This window comes from Lepidochelys kempii, chromosome 10 (genome assembly GCF_965140285.1).
Source record: "Lepidochelys kempii isolate rLepKem1 chromosome 10, rLepKem1.hap1, whole genome shotgun sequence".
Classification (NCBI taxonomy): domain Eukaryota; kingdom Metazoa; phylum Chordata; order Testudines; family Cheloniidae; genus Lepidochelys; species Lepidochelys kempii.
In genome coordinates, this window is record NC_136389.1 from 84,597,570 (window position 1) to 84,617,344 (window position 19,775).

Here is a 19,775-nt window from a genome sequence, read left to right on the forward strand (position 1 = left end):
CCCCAACTTTACAATCAGACATGACTCTCAGTCAGCCAATAAAACAGAGGTTTATTTTTGTATAGATGACAGAAACATGGTATAACGCAGAGCTTGTAGGTGCAGAGAACAGGACCCCTCAGCTGGGTCCATTTTGGGGGGCAGTGAGCCAGACAACCCCATCTGCACTTCACTCCATGTTCCCAGCCAGTCCCAAACTGAAAACTCCCTCCAGCCCCTCCTCCTCTGGGCTTTGTCCCTTTCCCGCGCCAGGAGGTCACCTGGTTCCTTTGTTCTCCAACCCTTTAGCTCTCACCTTGCAGGGGGGAAGGGCCAGGCCATCAGTTGCCAGGAAACAGGGTGTCGGCCATTCTCTTGTGCAGTGGGTGACTTTCACCGTGGGGGGAGCAGGGGTACCGCCTGCATGGGACAGGCCCTGTGGGAGCAGGTACTGGGGGTCCACGGTATGCAAGGGGCGATTGGTTCCTGTCGGTGAGGCCCTAGGGAACGTGGAACACTGCCCAGGAAGCTGTGCTCACCCCATGAGCATTGCGTTTACTGTGGTACCGGCAGCTTCTCACAGGGCAGCAGAATATTGTACGGGTGCTCTACAACCAGAGCATGGCACAGGGTGTCTCTGGGCCTGGCACTCCTCTCCCACCAGCTTGGCTCCGTGGTGCTGCTCCTGATTCACCCCAGAACTGGACCGGGGCTGGGGGGGCCTGGACCCAGAATTTGTAAAGTTATTTTTCTCCCCACTGAGTTAGTGGCCAGTGATGGAGTCGCTTTGGCTTCTGCTTCTGTCGGGAGATTTCTCCCCTCTGCTGTGAATTGTCAGCCTGGCCTGGCTGGGCATTGCCAGCTGGGGCACAGGGCTGGCTGTGGGGCAGCTCTGGGGCTGAGGCAGGCAGTTAACTGCAGGGTGGGGTGAGCCCATGGTTTTCCCCCGGGGCTCTGCTGCCCAGCTGCGCACGGTGCTCCGCACATCACTGGCTGCCAGGGAGTCCGTGTCGGGCCCCCAGGGGAGCGGGGTCCCCAGCAGCCTGCTGAGCTGTGTCCTCGCTGCTGCCCTGCAGCTGCACCTGGGCGCCGAGTCCCGCTGGGCTCCCTCCTTGCCGGGCGTCGCTCCGCCTCACCCACCCTGGGCAGCCCGTCAGCCTGCAGCAGCGCACATGGCTGGGGCCTGGGGCTGGAGCCTTCGCAGTTCTGTGGAGGAAACAGACTCCAGCCCCTGAGCCGGGGGCTCTGCGGGGCGGGGGATCGACTTCTGGGCAGGGGGCAGCTCCCACCAGGCACTGCTCCATGCGGCTAGGCAGGCCAGAGCGTTGCAACCTGGGCCTGGCCATTCCCTGTCTCTGAGGCGGGCAGAGCAGACCCGCTGTGAATCTCAGCACAGCACTTTGTGTGGTTTGAGCACCCCGCCTGTCCCCGGATTCTGGCAGTCAGCTGGGGGCCTGGGGGTAGTGGGCTGGGAATCGTTCACGCCTGGCGGGGCGCTGGGGGGCGGTTAGTGAGCTGGGAATTGTTCACGCCTGGCTGGGCACAGTTGGGGGGGGCAGTGGTTAGTGAGCTGGGAATTGTTCACGCCTGGCTGGGCACAGCTGGGGGGGGGTTAGTGAGCTGGGAATTGTTCACGCCTGGCTGGGCACAGCTGGGGGGGGTTAGTGAGCTGGGAATTGTTCACGCCTGGCTAGGCACTGCGGGGGGCGTTAGTGAGCTGGGAATTGTTCACGCCTGGCTGGGCGCTGGGGGGGGGGCAGGTTAGTGAGCTGGGAACTGTTCACAACTGGCTTGGCACAGCGGGGGGGGCGGTTAGTGAGCTGAGAATCGTTCACGCCTGGCTGGGCAGTGGGGGGGGGTTAGTGAGCTGGGAATTGTTCACGCCTGGCTGGGCGCTGGGGGGGGCAGGTTAGTGAGCTGGGAATTGTTCACGCCTGGCTGGGCGCTGGGGGGGGGCAGGTTAGTGAGCTGGGAATTGTTCACGCCTGGCTGGGCGCTGGGGGGGGCAGGTTAGTGAGCTGGGAATTGTTCACACCTAGCTGGGCACAGCTGGGGTGGGGGCAGTGGTTAGTGAGCTGGGAATTGTTCACGCCTGGCTGGGCACTGCGGGGGGGGGGGGGTTAGTGAGCTGGGAATTGTTCATCCCTGGCTGGGCACAGCGGGGGGGGTGGTTAGTGAGCCGGGAATTGTTCACGCCTGGGTCGGCACAGCTGGGGGGGGCAGTTGTTAGTGAGCTGGGAATTGTTCACACCTGGCTGGGCACAGCTGGGGGGGTTAGAGAGCTGGGAATTGTTCACACCTGGCTGGGCACAGCTGGGGGGGGTTAGTGAGCTGGGAATTGTTCACGCCTGGCTAGGCACTGCGGGGGGCGTTAGTGAGCTGGGAATTGTTCACGCCTGGCTGGGCGCTGGGGGGGGGCAGGTTAGTGAGCTGGGAACTGTTCACAACTGGCTTGGCACAGCGGGGGGGCAGTTAGTGAGCTGGGAATTGTTCATCCCTGGCTGGGCACAGCGGGGGGTGGTGGTTAGTGAGCCGGGAATTGTTCACACCTGGCTGGGCACAGCTGGGGGGGTTAGAGAGCTGGGAATTGTTCACACCTGGCTGGGCACAGCTGAGGGCGGTTAGTGAGCTGGGAATTGTTCACACCTGGCTGGGCACAGCGGGGGGGCGGGTTAGTGAGCTGGGAATTGTTCATCCCTGGCTGGGCACAACGGGGGGGCTGGTGGTTAGTGAGCTGGGAATTGTTCACGCCTGGCTGGGCACAGCGGGGGGGGGGTTAGTGAGCTGGGAATTGTTCACGCCTAGCTGGGCACAGCTGGGGGGGGCAGTGGTTCGTGAGCTGGGAATTGTTCACGCCTGGCTGGGCGCTGGGGGGGGCGGGTTAGTGAGCTGGGAGTTGTTCACACCTGGCTGGGCACTGGCAGGGGGTTAGTGAGCCGGGAATTGTTCACGCCTGGCTGGGCACAGCTGGGGGGGGGCAGTGGATAGTGAGGTGGGAATAGTTCACGCCTGGCTGGGCACAGCTGGGGTGGGTTAGTGAGCTGGGAATGGTTCACGCCTGGCTGGGCACTGCGGGGGGGCGGGGTTAGTGAGCTGGGGATTGTTCACACCTGGCCGGGCACTGGTGGGGGGTTAGTGAGCCAGGAATTGTTCACGCCTGGCTGGGCACAGCGGGGGGGGCAGTGGTTAGTGAGCTGGGAATTGTTCACGCCTGGCTGGGCACAGCTGGGGGGGGGGTTAGTGAGTTGGGAATAGTTCACGCCTGGCTGGGCACAGCAGGGTGTGTTAGTGAGCTGGGAATGGTTCACGCCTGGCTGGGCACTGCGGGGGGGGGTTACTGAGCTGGGAATTGTTCACACCTGGCCGGGCACTGGTGGGGGGGTTAGTGAGCCAGGAATTGTTCACGCCTGGCTGGGCACAGCAGGGGCGGGGTCAGTGCGCTGGGAATTGTTCACGCCTTGCTGGGCACAGCGGGGCGGGGTTAGTGAACTGGGAATTGTTCACGCCTGGCTGGGCACAGCGGGGGGGGTGTTAGTGAGCCGGGAATTGTTCACGCCTGGCTGGGCACTGCGGGGGGGGGGTTAGTGAGCTGGGAATTGTTCACGCCTGGCTGGGCACAGTTGGGGGGGCAGTGGTTAGTGAGCTGGGAATTGTTCACGCCTGGCTGGGCGCTGGGGGGGGGCAGGTTAGTGAGCTGGGAACTGTTCACAACTGGCTTGGCACAGCGGGGGGGCGGTTAGTGAGCTGGGAATCGTTCACGCCTGGCTGGGCGGTGGGGGGGTGTTAGTGAGCTGGGAATTGTTCACGCCTGGCTGGGCACAGTTGGGGGGGCAGTGGTTAGTGAGCTGGGAATTGTTCACGCCTGGCTGGGCGCTGGGGGGGGGCAGGTTAGTGAGCTGGGAACTGTTCACAACTGGCTTGGCACAGCGGGGGGGCGGTTAGTGAGCTGGGAATTGTTCATCCCTGGCTGGGCACAGCGGGGGGGGGTGGTTAGTGAGCCGGGAATTGTTCACACCTGGCTGGGCACAGCTGGGGGCGGTTAGTGAGCTGGGAATTGTTCACACCTGGCTGGGCACAACGGGGGGGCGGGTTAGTGAGCTGGGAATTGTTCATCCCTGGCTGGGCACAACGGGGGGGCTGGTGGTTAGTGAGCTGGGAATTGTTCACGCCTGGCTGGGCACAGCGGGGGGGGGTTAGTGAGCTGGGAATTGTTCACGCCTAGCTGGGCACAGCTGGGGGGGGCAGTGGTTCGTGAGCTGGGAATTGTTCACGCCTGGCTGGGCGCTGGGGGGGGCGGGTTAGTGAGCTGGGAGTTGTTCACACCTGGCTGGGCACTGGCAGGGGGTTAGTGAGCCGGGAATTGTTCACGCCTGGCTGGGCACAGCTGGGGGGGGGCAGTGGATAGTGAGGTGGGAATAGTTCACGCCTGGATGGGCACAGCTGGGGTGGGTTAGTGAGCTGGGAATGGTTCACGCCTGGCTGGGCACTGCGGGGGGGCGGGGTTAGTGAGCTGGGGATTGTTCACACCTGGCCGGGCACTGGTGGGGGGTTAGTGAGCCAGGAATTGTTCACGCCTGGCTGGGCACAGCGGGGGGGGCAGTGGTTAGTGAGCTGGGAATTGTTCACGCCTGGCTGGGCACAGCTGGGGGGGGGGTTAGTGAGTTGGGAATAGTTCACGCCTGGCTGGGCACAGCAGGGTGTGTTAGTGAGCTGGGAATGGTTCACGCCTGGCTGGGCACTGCGGGGGGGGGTTACTGAGCTGGGAATTGTTCACACCTGGCCGGGCACTGGTGGGGGGGTTAGTGAGCCAGGAATTGTTCACGCCTGGCTGGGCACAGCAGGGGCGGGGTCAGTGCGCTGGGAATTGTTCACGCCTTGCTGGGCACAGCGGGGCGGGGTTAGTGAACTGGGAATTGTTCACGCCTGGCTGGGCACAGCGGGGGGGGGTGTTAGTGAGCCGGGAATTGTTCACGCCTGGCTGGGCACTGCGGGGGGGGGGGGTTAGTGAGCTGGGAATTGTTCACGCCTGGCTGGGCACAGTTGGGGGGGCAGTGGTTAGTGAGCTGGGAATTGTTCACGCCTGGCTGGGCGCTGGGGGGGGGGCAGGTTAGTGAGCTGGGAACTGTTCACAACTGGCTTGGCACAGCGGGGGGGCGGTTAGTGAGCTGGGAATCGTTCACGCCTGGCTGGGCGGTGGGGGGGAGTTAGTGATCTGGGAATTGTTCACGCCTGGCTGGGCACAGCTGGGGGAGTTAGTGAGCTGGGAATTGTTCACGCCTGGCTGGGCACAGCTGGGGGGGGTTAGTGAGCTGGGAATTGTTCACGCCTGGCTGGGCACAGCTGGGGGGGGTTAGTGAGCTGGGAATTGTTCACGCCTGGCTGGGCACTGCGGGGGGGGTTAGTGGGCTGGGAATTGTTCACGCCTGGCTGGGCACAGTTGGGGGGGGCAGTGGTTAGTGAGCTGGGAATTGTTCACGCCTGGCTGGGCACAGCGGGGGGGGTGTTAGTGAGCCGGGAATTGTTCACGCCTGGCTGGGCACAGCGGGGGGGGTGTTAGTGAGCCAGGAATTGTTCACACCCGTCTGGGCACTGCGGGGCGGGTTAGTGAACTGGGAATTGTTCACACGTGGCTGGGCACGGGGGGGGTTAGTGAGCTGGGAATTGTTCACACCTGGCTGGGCACAGCTGGGGGCGGGGCAGTGGTTAGCGAGCTGGGAATTGTTCACGCCTGGCTGGGCACAGCTGGGGGGGGTTAGTGAGCTGGGAATTGTTCACGCCTGGCTGAGCACTGGGCGCTCTCCGGCCGTGCTGAGCGACATAAGGAGGTCTCAGGGTGGCAGATAGAGAGAGCCCTTGGGCCGCCCTGAGCTGTGTTGGGCATTCAGAGGGCGGCAGGATGGGTGGGGGTGCAGAGGGCAGGCAGGTTGGTGGTTGTGTTCGTGCAGAGGCAGGAAGTGGGTGTGGCATTGTGTTGCCGAGGGGTGGTGGGTCGGTGGCTGGTGAGGGGGCACGTTGCAGTGACAGAGCTCTGTCTGTGTCAGGGCAGGGGGGCTTGTAGGGGCTCTGATAACTGGCTGCTGGGTGAGGCAGGGTCGGGGGCTATTTAGGGGGTGTCCCTTTGGGGGGGGAGGGGTGATCCCAGCGTACTGGGCTGAGCGCTGCCCTTGGATGGCTTCACCGTGTGGAGGATGGTCTGGCTGGCCCATGGTGCTGCAAGCCCTGGGCAGAGGCTCCCCAGGCTTGGCACGGGGGTCATTGTTGGGGCACTGGGGCTGGGCCTTGTGGCATGGGGGCGCCGGGAGCTTCCCTGCGACAGCACCCAGGAGGCAAGGCCCGAGGACAGAGCCGTAGCATGTGGGCGACGTGGCCTGCCTGGTCCCCTGAGGGCTGCTGGGTCTAGGAGTCGTGGCCTGGGTGGGGAAGGCAGAGGGAGCTGTGCCCGGCGCCATGCTGCATGGGCGGTGGGTCATGGGGCAGGTGCCCTGGCAGCCCCAGAGCAGCACCTGTCTGCTCCCTGCTGCTGACCCTGTGCCAGGCCCCCTTGCTCCTACCCACCCACCCCACTCACTGTGGGAGGCTGGGGCAGCAAAAACGGCTGCTGGCAAGATGGAGCAGGGACATGGGAGGAAAGTCTCCCCCCTTCCACTCCACTGCCTCAGATTCCCTCCTCACAGCACTTCCCCCAGCTCCTCCCTGCTGCCGTAGGCACAGCTGTTCAGGGGCACCCCCTCCTCAGGAGGGGCGGAGGGGTGCTAGGGAGGCCAGCAGGGGTCAGGGCAGATGGTGAGAGCCCGGGCTGAAGCTCTGTGAGGAGTCCCCCAGCCTTCCCTGTGCACTGTCCCTGTTGTCCCAGAGCCAGAACCCCTCACACCGCTGTGGCCTTGGGCACATGCCCTGCCTAGGAACCTGCCTCTGCTTGGCCCAGGGGCTTGGCCCAGACTCTCCCCTGAGCCCTTCCCAGGCAGGAACTCACGGCAGGGGATTGCTGGGGCACTGGGACGTCTCAGCTCATGGCAGAAAGGCTGAGCCGGCACAGGGCCCCATTGGCGCAAAACCCTGGCTCTGCTTCCGCTTCTTGCAGCCGGCCTGGGTTCTCAGGGAGGGCTGTTATTTCCAAAGCCCACAGCCCCTCAGGGCACTCAGTCAGCACGGCGCCTGGCTACACAGGTGTCCCGGCATTGCACTGATCCTGCTGACAATCCACGCCCCACCCCTCAATGGGCTCCAGGGCAGTCAAGGGAGGAGGAAGAGACCTGTCACCCCCCACCCACATGGCCACAGCACCGCTTTCAGCTGTGCATCTAGAGCGGGAGAAGTCAAAGTTGGCTCTCCCTGGAGCCAGGCAGTCTCCTGGTCCCATGATCCATATGGGGAGCACATGTGGTTGCTGCTTCTCCCCGGGGCATGCAACACCCTGGATCTGGCAGCCAGCTCGGGCTGGGTCCATCCCACGTCCTCTCCAGATCCCCAGCTGGGCAGTCTAAATGGAGACCACCTGCTTTGCCTGAACCCCTGGGCCTGGAGTCCACTCGAGCAGTGCGGCTTGGTGCAGGGAGTGGATAGCTGTGCTATGGGGCTGGGTGGCCCCCAAGTCCAGAAGTGTAGCAAGAGCAGCTACCCTTGTATTCCGCCAAGGCAGTAGATCAGTGGGCCCAAATGGCAGGGGTCTGGCTGCCAGGTCTGATTCTCTGTAGGGAATGGAGTTAGGGAGCTGGGTCCTACCCCCCGCCCCCACCCCATGGGTTGCCACTGGACGGGCGCTCATAGGGGAGGAGGTTTCCATATGAAGAGCCGCTCTCCCGTCTGCAGGTGGGTTGGGGCCCACGGCTATGGCTAGGAATCCAGGCTGCCACAAATCTCCCAGGAGAATCCAGCACAGACCCAGGAGGGGCTGCCAGGTGCAGCCCCAGACTTCTCCCACACACTGACTTCCCTGGGCAAGGCCTGTGGAACTGGGCCCCAGGCTGGTGACCGATGAGCCAGCCATGCAGCTCCTGGGGGTCACACTCTCCAGGCACCCCAGGTCTCTGCCAGGTTGAAGGGCCTGCTTGGCAGCCAGGAGGTGGGTTTGAATTAATCGTCACAAGGCAAAGGAAGCCCCTGAAGCATGCCTGGGGGCAGCACATGGCAGAGACCAGCAGGCCAGGAACCACCAGAAAACACAAGGCAGTGACCTCTGGGGTGTCCCCCAGGCTCAACTGTGTGGCTTGGTGTGGCAAAGTGGGACTGTTCTTAATGCTTCCTCTGAATAGTGTGGGGGTGCCTCAGTTTCCCCTATGCAGTTCTTAAGTATCTAGGGGGTGGGGTAAGGGTGTATGATCATTGCAGAGCCCTAGAGGGCAGGTGTGTGCAGGGGTCTGGACACAGAGAATGGCCAACACCCTGTTTCCTGGCAACTGATGGTCTGACCCTTACCCTCTGCAAGGTGAGAGCTAAAGGGTTAGAGAACAAAGGAATCAGGTGACCTCCTGGCCCGGGATAGGGACAGAGCCCAGAGGAGGAGGGGCTGGAGAGAGTTTCAGTTTGGGGCTGGCTGGGGACATGGAGTGAAGGGCAGACGGGGTTGTCTTGCTCACTGCCCCCCAAAATGGACCCGGCTGAGGGATCCTGTTCTCTGCACCTACAAGCTCTGTGTTAGACCATGTTCCTGTCATCTAATAAACCTTCTGTGTTACTGGCTGGCTGAGAGTCACGTCTGCCTGCGGAGTTGGGGGGCAGGACCCTCTGGCTTCCCCAGGACCCCGCCTGGGCGGATTCGCTGGGGGAAGCGCACAGAGGGGCAGAGGAGGCTGAATGCTCCGAGGTCAGACCCAGGAAGGGGGAAGCCGTGTGAACTGTGTGTCCTGCAGACAGGCTGCTGCCAGAGAGGAGACTTCCCCGGAGTCCTGCCTGGCTTCGCAGAGAGCAGTTCCAGAGCATCGCCCGGGGACAGCCCGGGAGGGGAAAAAATCCAGTCAAACGGGAAACCAAGGCAAAGGGGTCTTCTTCCACCCAGAGGTCCTGTTACCGATCCACAGGTCCAGTGCTCTGGAACAGGCCTGGGAGACCCCCTCAGTGAGCCAGCCCCCCTGCGTCCGCATCTGCAGCAGCTCTCAGCAGGCGGTGGAGAAGCAGCCGGGTTTAGCTGCACACAGCACAGACAGGCCTGGGGTAGCACAGAGAACAGAGTTACAGCCTGGTCCCTCTTGGGCTGCCCTGAGTCCCAGTTCAGGAGACTCCAGCTTCCAGCAGGCCCCTGCCTGGCCCCTCTCGGTCCTTGTTCTTGTTCCCAGGTGAACCTGACTGGCTTCTTACGGAGCAGGGAGAGGTGTGTGTGCGTGGGCCATCCATGATCATTAGGTGCTAGGTACCAAATGTGCGGGCAATTGGAGTGGCCGTTACCGCAGACAGCTAGATCAGTCACACCTGGCTCTCTGCAGAGAATGAACAACCTGTTCCGGCTAGCTAGTTGATGCAGCATATAGAGGAAACTGAGGCACACACAATGTTCATACAGAATATTACAGAAAAGTCCCATTCTGTCAAAGGCCCTAGCCAGCTTCTTGTCACGAAATTGCCACAGGGTCCTTGTGAGCTCTCAGGGGCTCCAAGAACTGGGGGGAACCCAGGGCTGGGCTAGCAGGGGCTGCAGGTTGGGAATGATGGGCAGCAGCAGAGTTTGTAGGGTAAGTCCACATTTCGTGAGCACTAACGTACCCCTGCCATTTGTACCAGGAAGGAGGAGCCACCCCTGCTGGGAGAGCAGCGGGCAGTGCCCGCGTGCGGATTCTGGAGAGCTGGGGGCTGCCCAGTGCCACAGCTGGGGATCAGGCTGTGCCTTGGGGGTGCTGGGATGCCCAGGGGTGGGTCTGGCTCTCTGCCCCAGGCTCTAAGCATGGAGCCCTGGAGGCACTGATGGGCGTGTTGCTGGCTTTCCCCAGGCTCCTCCGAGAGACCCGTTTGGTGGTTTGAGAAGGACGGAGTCACCAACTACACAACACTGCTGCTGAGCCCGGACGGGGCAACCTTGTATGTGGGGGCGCGCGAGTTCCTCTTTGCCCTCAACACCAGCCACTTCCAGCCTGGCCCGCAGCACCAGCTCGTAAGTCGCCTGGCCTGGCCCACACGCGCAAGGCAGCAGCCGGGAGAGGGGCCCGCTGTTGCAGGGGTGACTGGACAGCAGCGAGGGCAGCTAGACCAGTCCCTGGGGCGGAAGGAGCCCACTGGCTGGCCCACGTAAGGGCAGGCAGGGGCAAGCACTGGGGATGGGCCTGGCGCAGGCCCCCGTGAGATTCCTTCCCTGGCGCTCCCAGCTTCTCTCCCGATCCCTGCAAGTGGCTGCCTGTTCTGGGAGCCGGCAGGACAGCAAGCTGGGGCTGATAAATTCAGCACAAAGCCAGGCCCTCTCGGAGGAGCAGGGTGCTGGCTTTCACGCACCCCACGCCCTGCTGGCTCACCGGGCCTGGGCGGAGCGGGGTGTTTCCTTGTCGCTTCTGGGCTCAGAGCCTCAGGGGTGGCAGCTGCTCCCATGGCCAGTCAGCGTTTTCCAGCGTGGCCGGCAGTGGGATGCCCCGCGGCAGCTGTGGGCCTGTGGCCAGGGGAAGGGCCATGCCGGCTGCTAGCGGGGGGCACTACCAGGGAGGGCTCTCCTGATAACCATCCCCCTCGCCCACAGCTGCCCTGGAGCGCGGACAAGGAGAGGAAGAAGCAGTGTGCATTCAAGGGCAAGGACCCCCAGGTGAGTGCTGCCCAGGCCATCAGTGCACTGCCCCCCAGCTCCCCGGCCTGAGCCCTCTGGGGAACAGCGCACTGCCAGCCTGCCTGTGCCAAGAGACCATGGGGATGGGACAGCAGCCCCAGGACCGGGGAGACGGGCCCATTGCTGGGGAGAGGCCTTGAACTGAACGTGCTCAGTGGGGCAATGAAAGCCAGAATGGGGCCTGCAGCCAGCCCTTGTCATAGCGCTGTCTGGATGCTGGCCCCTAGGGGTGCTGTGGGGCAGAGGTCCTGTTATGGATCCACAGGTCCAGTGCTGTGGGGCAGAAGCTCAGCGGGGGCTGTCTGTCAGTGTTGGTCCCAGGGCAGCGCTAGGGGGTGCTGTGCTGTGGGGTGGGGGTGGGGACAGCAGGGGGCGCTCTCCAGGCAGTGTTTGCCCATTGCCCAAGGGTGGTGCTAGGGACTCTGTGGTGCAGGTGGGGGCAGTAGGGGGCGCTCTCCCCTGACAGCCAGTGCTGGCCCCGTTGCCCCAGGGTGGCACTAGGGGGCGCTGTGCTGCTGGCGGTGCTGTCTCTTGGGGAAGAGGTGAAACTGAGGCCCGGGCTCCTGGCCTGTCCCATGGGGGCCGGTGCTCATCCGGCCCTAGCCGCTCCGTCCACGTCCCTAGATCCCGCTGGGCTCCCGGGGAGCCGGGGCTGCTTTTCCCTGCGGGGCCTGGAAGCCGGGTGCAGCAGGGCTGCGGAGGCTGACTCCTGTGGGCTGGCGGGGCCTGCGGGGGCTGTGTCTGGGGAGGAGCGAGCCCCGGGGCAGGGCAGACTGAGCAGGTGCCTCTCGCCTTCCATGCAGAGGGACTGTCACAACTACATCAAGATCCTGCTGCAGCTGAACAGCACCCACCTATACGCCTGCGGGACCGGCGCCTTCAGCCCCGTGTGCACCTACCTCGTGAGTGCTGCGGAGGGCGCCCTGCCCCGCGGGGCCTCTCCGTGCAAGCTCTGCCCGGCCCCGCCCCAGCTCCGCTGCCCTACTCCGCCCCAGGGAGCACTGGCTTGCGGGGCTCTCCCTGCACCCGTGACTGGGCTGTGAGGCAGCACAAGTCCCTGTCTCTCCAGGGACAGCGCTCCCTATTCCCCCTCCCGCCCTGTGCCGGGCGACGCTCTGCTGCCCGAGAGAAGAGCTGAGCCAGCCTCAGGCCAGGAGCAGAGTTAGGGGTCAGCATGTGGGCCCCAGAGCCGATCCCTCCCCAGCATCCCTCCTGCACCCAGTTCTCCTTGGCGGGACTCCAGGCCCAGCTCTGAGCCTGGCAGGACTGTGGTGAGGGCCCTGGGGTGTGATGGGGCAGCCGGAGGGACTTGGACGGACTCAGTAACTTGGCCAGTGACATACCCTGGGGGCATAAGGAAAGGGCAGGAGACACCCCACCTCCCTTCCCCTGGCTCCTGCCCTCCCCACGCCCCTGCCTGACTCTTCCCGCTCAGAGCATCGTCTCCTCTGCAGAATGTGCAGAACTTCAGCCAGGCGAGGGAGCTGCTGGAGGATGGGAAAGGCCGCTGCCCCTTCGACCCTGAATACAAATCCACGGCCATCATGGTCGGTAAGGAGGGGCTGGTACCTCCCCTGGGGTGGGGATAGGGGTGGGGGGAACGGCTGTGCACCCCGTGGTCCAGCCCGTGGGTGAGGAACAGCCAGCTAAGATGGAGATGGAGCCAGTGGGGTGATGCTGGCCCCCTGGCGGAGGGACGCATGGTGCCCACTCCCACAGCTGCCAGGCCGGGCCATAGGAGGTGCCTAGGCTCCTGGCTGATGCTGCTCTCTGTCCCCTCCTGGCCAGATCGATACGCACCTTTGGCTGGACGGCAGCTGTGGGATAGACCTGGCACAAAGCCGGCCCACACAGGAGCACCCACCTGGCGCAGCTGCCCCGAATGAGGGGAGATGGCAGCTGGATCTGCTCTGGACCCAGTGCCAGCAGTGGGGAGGGAGGAACTGGTCCCTCCTTATGCCCGTGGGTCTGTCTTTCCCCGGCAGATGGTGAGCTCTACGCTGGGACCGTCAGCGACTTCCAGGGCAAGGAGCCGACCATCTACCGGAGCCAGGAGAGCCGCATCTCCCTCAAGACCGAGAACTCCCTCCACTGGCTGCACGGTGCGGGGCTGCTGGGGCAGGGCGGGGCCTGATCCCAGGCCCACCCGGTCAGGGGCGAGCAACAGGCAGCCCAGACAAGCTCCAGGAGCACGAGGAGGTGTCAGCCAGGCCTGGCAGGGGCGGGGTGGGCTTAGGCTGCTGGTCCCGGTCAGACTTTGCCTCTCACCTTGGGCTGCCCTCCTGTCCCCTCTCCTAGGTGAAGCAGGGCTGGCCTGGGTCACTGCTTGCCTGGGAGCCCCCCAAGGCAAGCTCGGTTTCATTCCTTGCCGTCGCTGCCACGCTCCTCCCCAGAGGAGGCTGCGTCTCAGCCGCAGCAACCAATTGCCCAGACTCCGGGATGCTTTGGGATCCCGGGGGGCTGGCACTGAGGGCTCTGTATTTGGGATGCAGACCCAGCCTTCGTAGGCTCAGCCTACCTGCGGGAGAGCCTGCCGCCTGGCAACTCTGAGGGGGACGATGACAAGGTGTACTTCTTCTTCAGCGAGACTGGCAAGGAGTTTGACTTCTTCGAGAACACCATCGTGTCGCGGATTGCCCGCGTGTGCAAGGTGAGCCGCATAGTGTCCTCGGGGGGCGGGGGTCGCGCGTACCTGCTGGGAAGGGCGGCCGTGGCGCGCATGCCAGGGAGGGTGCATGGTGGGGGTTTGTCACGTGCAAACTGATGCGTGTAGTCACACCTGTGCAAGGGGAGGCTGTGCGTGTCACTGCTGGCCCCACCCAGCGTGCGTGTGACTGGGCCTGCAGCACCGCCTGCCGCCCACACAGCTTGCCTGCTTCTCCAGGCTCCGCTCTTCCGATGCAACCGCCCCTCCCTGCAGCACTGGGGGGCCGGGCAGCGCAGGGTGACGCCCACTCTCTCCTTGGCAGGGGGACCTGGGTGGGGAGCGGGTGCTGCAGCGGAGGTGGACCACGTTCCTCAAGGCCCAGCTCCTGTGCTCGCGGCCCGACGACGGGTTCCCCTTCAACGTGCTGCAGGACATGTTCGTGCTCACGCCGGATGAGCAGCGCTGGAGGGACACGGTCTTCTATGGCGTCTTCACCTCCCAGTGGTGAGCGCGGGCGAGGCACAGGGTCCTGCAGCTGGCTCCAGCTAGAGCCGCTCGGACCCAGACCAGGGCATCTCCCTGGGGCACTCCCAGCAAAGGGGTTATTCTGGGTTAGCAGAGGGGAGCGGGGAATGGGACATGGGGCCTTTCCCCACTAGGGGGCGCTGTCCCTGATCTGGCCCCAGGGTTGGGGACTGGCTGGCTCAGAGGGGCAGGGAATGGGGCACGGGGCACGGGGCCTTTCCCCGCTGGGGGCGCTGTCTCTGATCTGGCCCCAGGGCAGGGACTGGCTGGCTCAGGGGGGTGGGGAGTGGAACATGAGGCCTTTCCCCGCTGGGGGTGCTGTCTCTGATCTGGCCCCAGGGCAGGGACTGGCTGGCTCAGGGGGGCAGGGAATGGGGCACGGGGCCTTTCCCCGCTGGGGGTGCTGTCTCTGATATGGGCCCAGGGTGGGGGACTGGCTGGCTCAGAGGGGTGGGAAATGGGGCACGGGGCCTTTTCCCGCTAGGGGGCGCTGGCTGCAGCTGCTGACAGCTCTTCCCCTCCCGTTGCGTGTCCCAGCTGTTTGCCTGGTCCAGGTGCTGTGGGGAGCTGTGTGTCAGGTGGACTGTGCCCAGCCCACCCGGCAGGGGCTGAGCTGTCTGCTGGGGCTATGCAGGGGCCGGGTGTCTATGGGTGGTTCCAGGACCCTTTTTAGCTGCTGATTTCCCCTCTGGTGCCAGGAACAAAGGGGGCCCAGGCAGCTCGGCCGTATGTGCCTTTGCCATGCGCGATGTGCAGAAGGCCTTCGGTGGACTCTACAAGGAGGTGAACCGTGAGACGCAGCAATGGTACACGGACACCAGCCATCCGCCAGAGCCCCGGCCCGGAGCGGTATGTCCCCCTCTCCCAGCAGGCAGGACTTGCCCCAAACCTGCCTGCTCCTCGGGGCACTGGACTCTCCAGCCTGGTCACACCAGCACAGCCTGAGCCAATCCATACTGCCGCCTTCCAGCGCCTCCCAGCCCCTGGGCATCTTCCTTGAGCTCCTTCCCAGGTTGTTAGCAGGGGCTGCTGCAGCTCCGGGGGGCCAGGAGAGGCTGGTGTGAAAGGCACCAGCACTCAGCCCCTGTGTGTGCGCCGGCCCTCACGAATGCCGCCAGCCAGCTGGCTGTGCCCTGGGACTGCAGGCCGTGGGTCTGTCCCGGTGCTGCAGGGCTGTGCTGTCCGTGTGTCTAGCTCTCTTCCTCTCCGCCCCGCCAGTGCATCACCAGCCACACGCGGCACATGAAAATCAACTCGTCTCTCCAGATGCCGGACCGCGTACTGAATTTCATCAAGGACCATTTCCTGATGGACGGCGCCATCCGGAGCCAGCCGCTCCTGCTGCAGGGCCGTGTGCACTACCAGCAGATCTGCGTGCAGCGCGTGCGGGGCCTGCACCACACCTACGACGTCCTCTTCCTGGGCACAGGTGGGTCTCCCTGGGGAGCTGGTGGGGGCCAGCCAGGCAGGGTGTTCCCAGCCTGGCTGGCTCGACTCAGTGCCCCCCGCTTTGTGCGTTGCAGACGACGGGCGACTGCACAAGGCCGTGAGCGTGAACCAGAAAGTGCACATCATCGAGGAGATCCGCCTTTTCCACGCCGGCCACCCCGTCCACAAGCTGCTGCTGGACCAGAGCCAGGCAAGGCAGCGAGCATGATGGGAAACTCCTGCATCCTCACCCTGCCCTCCCTCAGCAGGCAACGGCAGGGGGCTGGAGGCATGTGCCTCAGGGCGAGCGGGATGGGGGAGCAGGAGCCGCTCCCATACACAGCCTTGGAGCTGCCTTCTGCATGGCGCTGTGCCCAGCCATCCTCCCTGTTCCTGCTGCCCTTAGGCTGGGCACACCCAGAGGGGCCAAGTGCTCTCGGTCAGCCTTTGGGGCAAACTGAGGAGCCAGGGCCAAGCCTGAGCTCACTTCTCCTCATTGCCGAATGGCTCCCACCATGGCTAGCTCTGGCTTCCTCCCTCCCTTGGTAGGGTTTCCTGCACTGAAACAGGCTCGTCAGGGAAAACCAATGCCCCCGTCCCCTGGGGGGAGCCAGGTGACAGGGTCTGCTCTGCAGGTACTGCCCAGCATCAGGAACTCAGGCAAACTCTGTCCTCCCGCTTTGGCTTTAGCAACAGAAACTCACAACCAGAGCGTGGCTCGGCTCAGCCCTTCTGGCCCCGCTGGGCTGCTCCAGGACTCCTCTGGCCTGCTCAGCATGTACCCTAGAGCCTCTCTCCCCAGAGCGTTGCTCCGCCCCATACCCTGCAGGGGAAACGCCAGTCAGCAGAGCCCACTTAGCCTTTTCCTGCCTGCCGACGGGGCGGGGATCTCAGACACAGACGACGGGTAAACGTGGGTTTTGTGAATGACACCTGCCACATAGATCCCATCCGGTGACGCCTCCTCGGTGACACACGCACGCTCAGGCACACGCCCTCGGCATGGAGCTGGCTCACTCTGCTCTCTCCTGCACAGGGCCTGCTTTATGCTGCCTCTTACTCCGCCGTGGCCCAGGTGCCCGTCTCCAACTGCAGCCTGTACAGGAGCTGTGGGGAATGCGTCCTGTCCCGGGACCCCTACTGCGCCTGGAGCGGGGACGCGTGCCACAGCGTCGCCCAGTACCACCTGCAGCTGTCGCTGCACCCCCGGTAAGTGCCGGACTCCTGGGCTCGGCCAGCCCCGCCCCAGCCGCTAGCCCCGCTCGGCTGCCCCGCCCCAGCCGCTAGCCCCGCTCGGCTGCCCCGCCCCAGCCCCTAGCCCCGCTCGGTCACCCGTCAGCCCAGCCACTCTCAGCCCAGCCGCCCGCACCTTCGCCCCTCTCAGCTCTGCCCTCCCCCGCAGCTTGGCCCTGCCTCCTCTGCCCTGCTCCTCGCCCCCTCCCTGCACAGGCCGTGCTGACTGCGAGTCTCTCCCTGCAGACCCTGGGCCCAGGATATTGAAGACGCTGACACAGAGAGGCTCTGCCAAGCAGCCAACGTGTCCCTGCCCATCCCCCCCCTTCTCCGATCCCCAGGTAAGGAGGCCTTGGGGCAGGACCCGCTGGGGTGGGGTATGCAAGCCTGCTGTGGGGCGGGGGGCTCTGGGACCCCATTTGTCCATTCTAGCTGCCATTTCCCTGCGAAGGGTGGGTGACGTCAGTGCCAGGCCTGGCCAGGCCAGCTGGGGGTGCTCTCGGAGCACATGGCTGCTGCCCCGCTCCCAGAGTGAGAACACACCCCTCGCGTGCACGTGGACCCTGCCGCAACCCAGAGCTGGGTCCCCAATGGCCACCCCCATTCCCCGGGGAGCCAGGAGAGCCCCCCCCATCACATGTGAGATTCGGCCATTGCCACAGCCCAGGGGTGGCCCGGGCCTGGCGTGGGCAGTGGGAGGGCGGCTGGCTGGAGCGGTTCCTGACCCGCCTGTGTGGCGTACTCCGCAGCAGAGGGACCGCAGTGTCAGCAGATCCGGCTCCTGCCCAACGCGGTCAGGCCCCTGCCGTGCCGGCTTCTGTCCAACTTGGCCTCGCGGCTGTGGGTGCACAATGGGACCCAGATCAACTCCTCCTACCTGGTGCTGCCGGATGGAGCCCTCATCCTGGTGGGCAGCCTGGAGCGGCTGGGCACCTACGAGTGCTGGTCGCTGGAGGAGGGCTTCCAGAAGCTGATGGCGAGCTACTGCGTGGGTGTGGAGGAGCTGTCTCCGGCGCTGCATGGGCCCCCGGATGCTGCGGGCAGGCGCCTGCCTGGCCAGGACGCCATGGAGACCATCAGCACCTCCCGCAGCACCTCTGCCGTGGGCGGCGTCTCCTCCCGGCAGGACGGCAGGAGCTACTGGCCCGAGTTCCTGGTCATGTGCGCGCTGTTCGGGGCCACGCTGCTGCTGCTGGCTCTCTTGGTGCTCTGCCGGCACCGGGACAGCATGAAGGCCTTCCTCAAGCCGGGCGAGTGCCCCAGCGGGGGCCACCGGAAGGTGGGGCTGCCCGTCGAGAGCCTGCCCCTCAACGGCAGCAGCCTGCCCAGCACGGCACCCGACCACAAGGGCTACCAGGCCCTGACCGACAGCTACATCAGCACCCCCCCGCACGTGCCCCCGGGCGCCAGCTCAGCCTTCTCCCACTCCGAGAAGAGGCCTCTCAGCGTCCGCGAGAGCTTTGTGGAGGTCTCTCCAGCCTGCCAGAGACCCCGGGTGCGGCTGGGCTCTGAAATTCGGGACTCTGTGGTGTGACCAGGCTGGGGGCATGAGCTGAGCCCGTGAGCCGCACCAGCCCAGGCTGCGCTGAGCCTTCCCAGAGACCTGTGCCATCAGGGTTGCCCCACCTCACCCTGCAGCCACCGACCCCGGCTGTAACAGTGACCTGCAAACTGCCCAGCACAATGTAGCACGTTCTCCAGCGGGCTTCTCGGGGCGGCAGAGCCCCTCCGTGTATCTGGGAGGCACGCACGCTCCCTGGCAGCCCTTGCCCCAGCCCTGCCACCCGTGGGACAGCTCTGGCAGCCAGGGGCCGTTGCCTGGTGCAGGAGCAGGGCGTTCCAGGAAGGCCCAGGAGCTCTGGTGCTGGGAGAGGTGCAGTGGGGACCTGCGCGCCTCAGTGGGGCGGACCTGGCCACGTGGGGCATGTCTAACGCTGACACGTGTGAGCAAGCGACAGGGACCTGCTGCTGCCTGCGTGTGGAGCCCGTTCTGTGGCCAGGCAGGAGAGTTCGTCTGTGTCTCATCCCCCTCGTTCCCCATCCTGCTGTGACGTCCTGAGCCCTGTGCAGACATTCACCTGGCGCCTGCCGGGAGCTGGGTCTGGGGCATGTTCTGTGCGTTCGGGCTTTGGCTTGTTTTTACAATGTGACAATGTGAACTGAGCGTCCAAGCCACAGCTCCCTGGCACCGTTGTAGGAGTGCTGTCACCATACCGGCTCACGGCGTTCGCGGAGGTTCTTGCACAGAAATGAGTTGTTGTTGTCTGTCTTTTTTATATAAAGTCCCCGTGTGGTCTCGGTGAGTGCGCTGTCCCTGGGGCGTGACGGGGCTGCGAGCAGAGATGGGCCTGCGAGAGACACCTGCAGCCAGAGTTGCTCAGCGCTTCCCAGCAGAAACCCCTGCTCAGTGAATTGTAACACTGCCAGGTTATAACCGCTCAGGCTGAAATGCCCCATGCTGGAGGGCTGCCTCGGCCTGAACACTTTGGGGAAGATTCAGCCCTTTGAGAGACCAGGGCCAATCCATGGTAACATTTCTTGTAACCACTTCATTGAGCAGCACTGAAGCTTGCAGGCTGTGAAGTGGAGGGGAATTGCGGGAGGGGGTCCCCCTGCTGCTGCCAGCTGCCTTTTACTGTTCCCACGAAAACTTGGCCAGGGTGTAAGGCTGGAACATTCTTAGCAGGGCCCTGTTCAGTAGCCTGATGAGAGCTTGGCAGCTCCATTCTCTGAAAATTGGTGTGCAGGGAGTGTACTCTGGCCCCCCACGGCTCCTACTGCAGGCCAGCCCCACAGCGCGACTGAGCGGGCCCCAGCCCAGGGTGGAGGGACTTTCTCTGCCAGTGCTCCTCTCGGGTGCTGGCCTTCAGACCGGAGAGCAGAGAGATAGTCTGCTGTGCTCCTGGCAGCGAGCAGAAGGGCTTGACCCACAGGGGTGAGGACTGGGGCAGGCTGGGAGCGACAGGAACCACCAGGGTGTGGAGGGGGATGGGGCAGAAGGGTGTGTAGCCGCTCGACCACTCTTGTCCTGAACCTGGAACCGCAGGTGGTGTTCCTGAGTCTAACCAGTGCTCGGCTCTCAGCAAACAGCTGGGAAACACACTGGCAGAGGTGGTCTCTTCTCCCCAGCAGCTAGTCCACAGAGAGAACCGCCTCCCTCCCAGGGAGTTGTCTGTGCTCAGGGGCTCCCAGGCGGAGCTGAGAACCTGCTCCTCCCAAGCTGCA

At 64.3% G+C, this 19,775-nt stretch overlaps 1 protein-coding gene across 4 annotated transcripts in view; it reads left to right on the forward strand.

The window, feature by feature from the left end:
- The window catches only part of SEMA4B (semaphorin 4B), a 44,598-nt gene extending 25,752 nt beyond the window's left edge, over positions 1 to 18,846 (forward strand). For 3 of the 4 annotated variants that reach the window (XM_073304591.2, XM_073304590.2, XM_073304588.2), the window contains 13 exons: positions 9,900 to 10,060; positions 10,634 to 10,696; positions 11,521 to 11,619; positions 12,172 to 12,268; positions 12,703 to 12,819; positions 13,210 to 13,367; positions 13,687 to 13,868; positions 14,588 to 14,738; positions 15,108 to 15,318; positions 15,413 to 15,528; positions 16,354 to 16,526; positions 16,797 to 16,891; positions 17,300 to 18,846. In XM_073304591.2, coding sequence (XP_073160692.2) covers positions 9,900 to 10,060; positions 10,634 to 10,696; positions 11,521 to 11,619; positions 12,172 to 12,268; positions 12,703 to 12,819; positions 13,210 to 13,367; positions 13,687 to 13,868; positions 14,588 to 14,738; positions 15,108 to 15,318; positions 15,413 to 15,528; positions 16,354 to 16,526; positions 16,797 to 16,891; positions 17,300 to 18,084 — 2,408 coding nt within the window. In that variant the 3' untranslated portion in view covers positions 18,085 to 18,846. The remainder of the gene's footprint in view (positions 1 to 9,899; positions 10,061 to 10,633; positions 10,697 to 11,520; positions 11,620 to 12,171; positions 12,269 to 12,702; positions 12,820 to 13,209; positions 13,368 to 13,686; positions 13,869 to 14,587; positions 14,739 to 15,107; positions 15,319 to 15,412; positions 15,529 to 16,353; positions 16,527 to 16,796; positions 16,892 to 17,299) is intronic. The other variant, XM_073304589.2, reaches the window with a different exon arrangement.
- Positions 18,847 to 19,775: the final 929 nt, after the last annotated feature.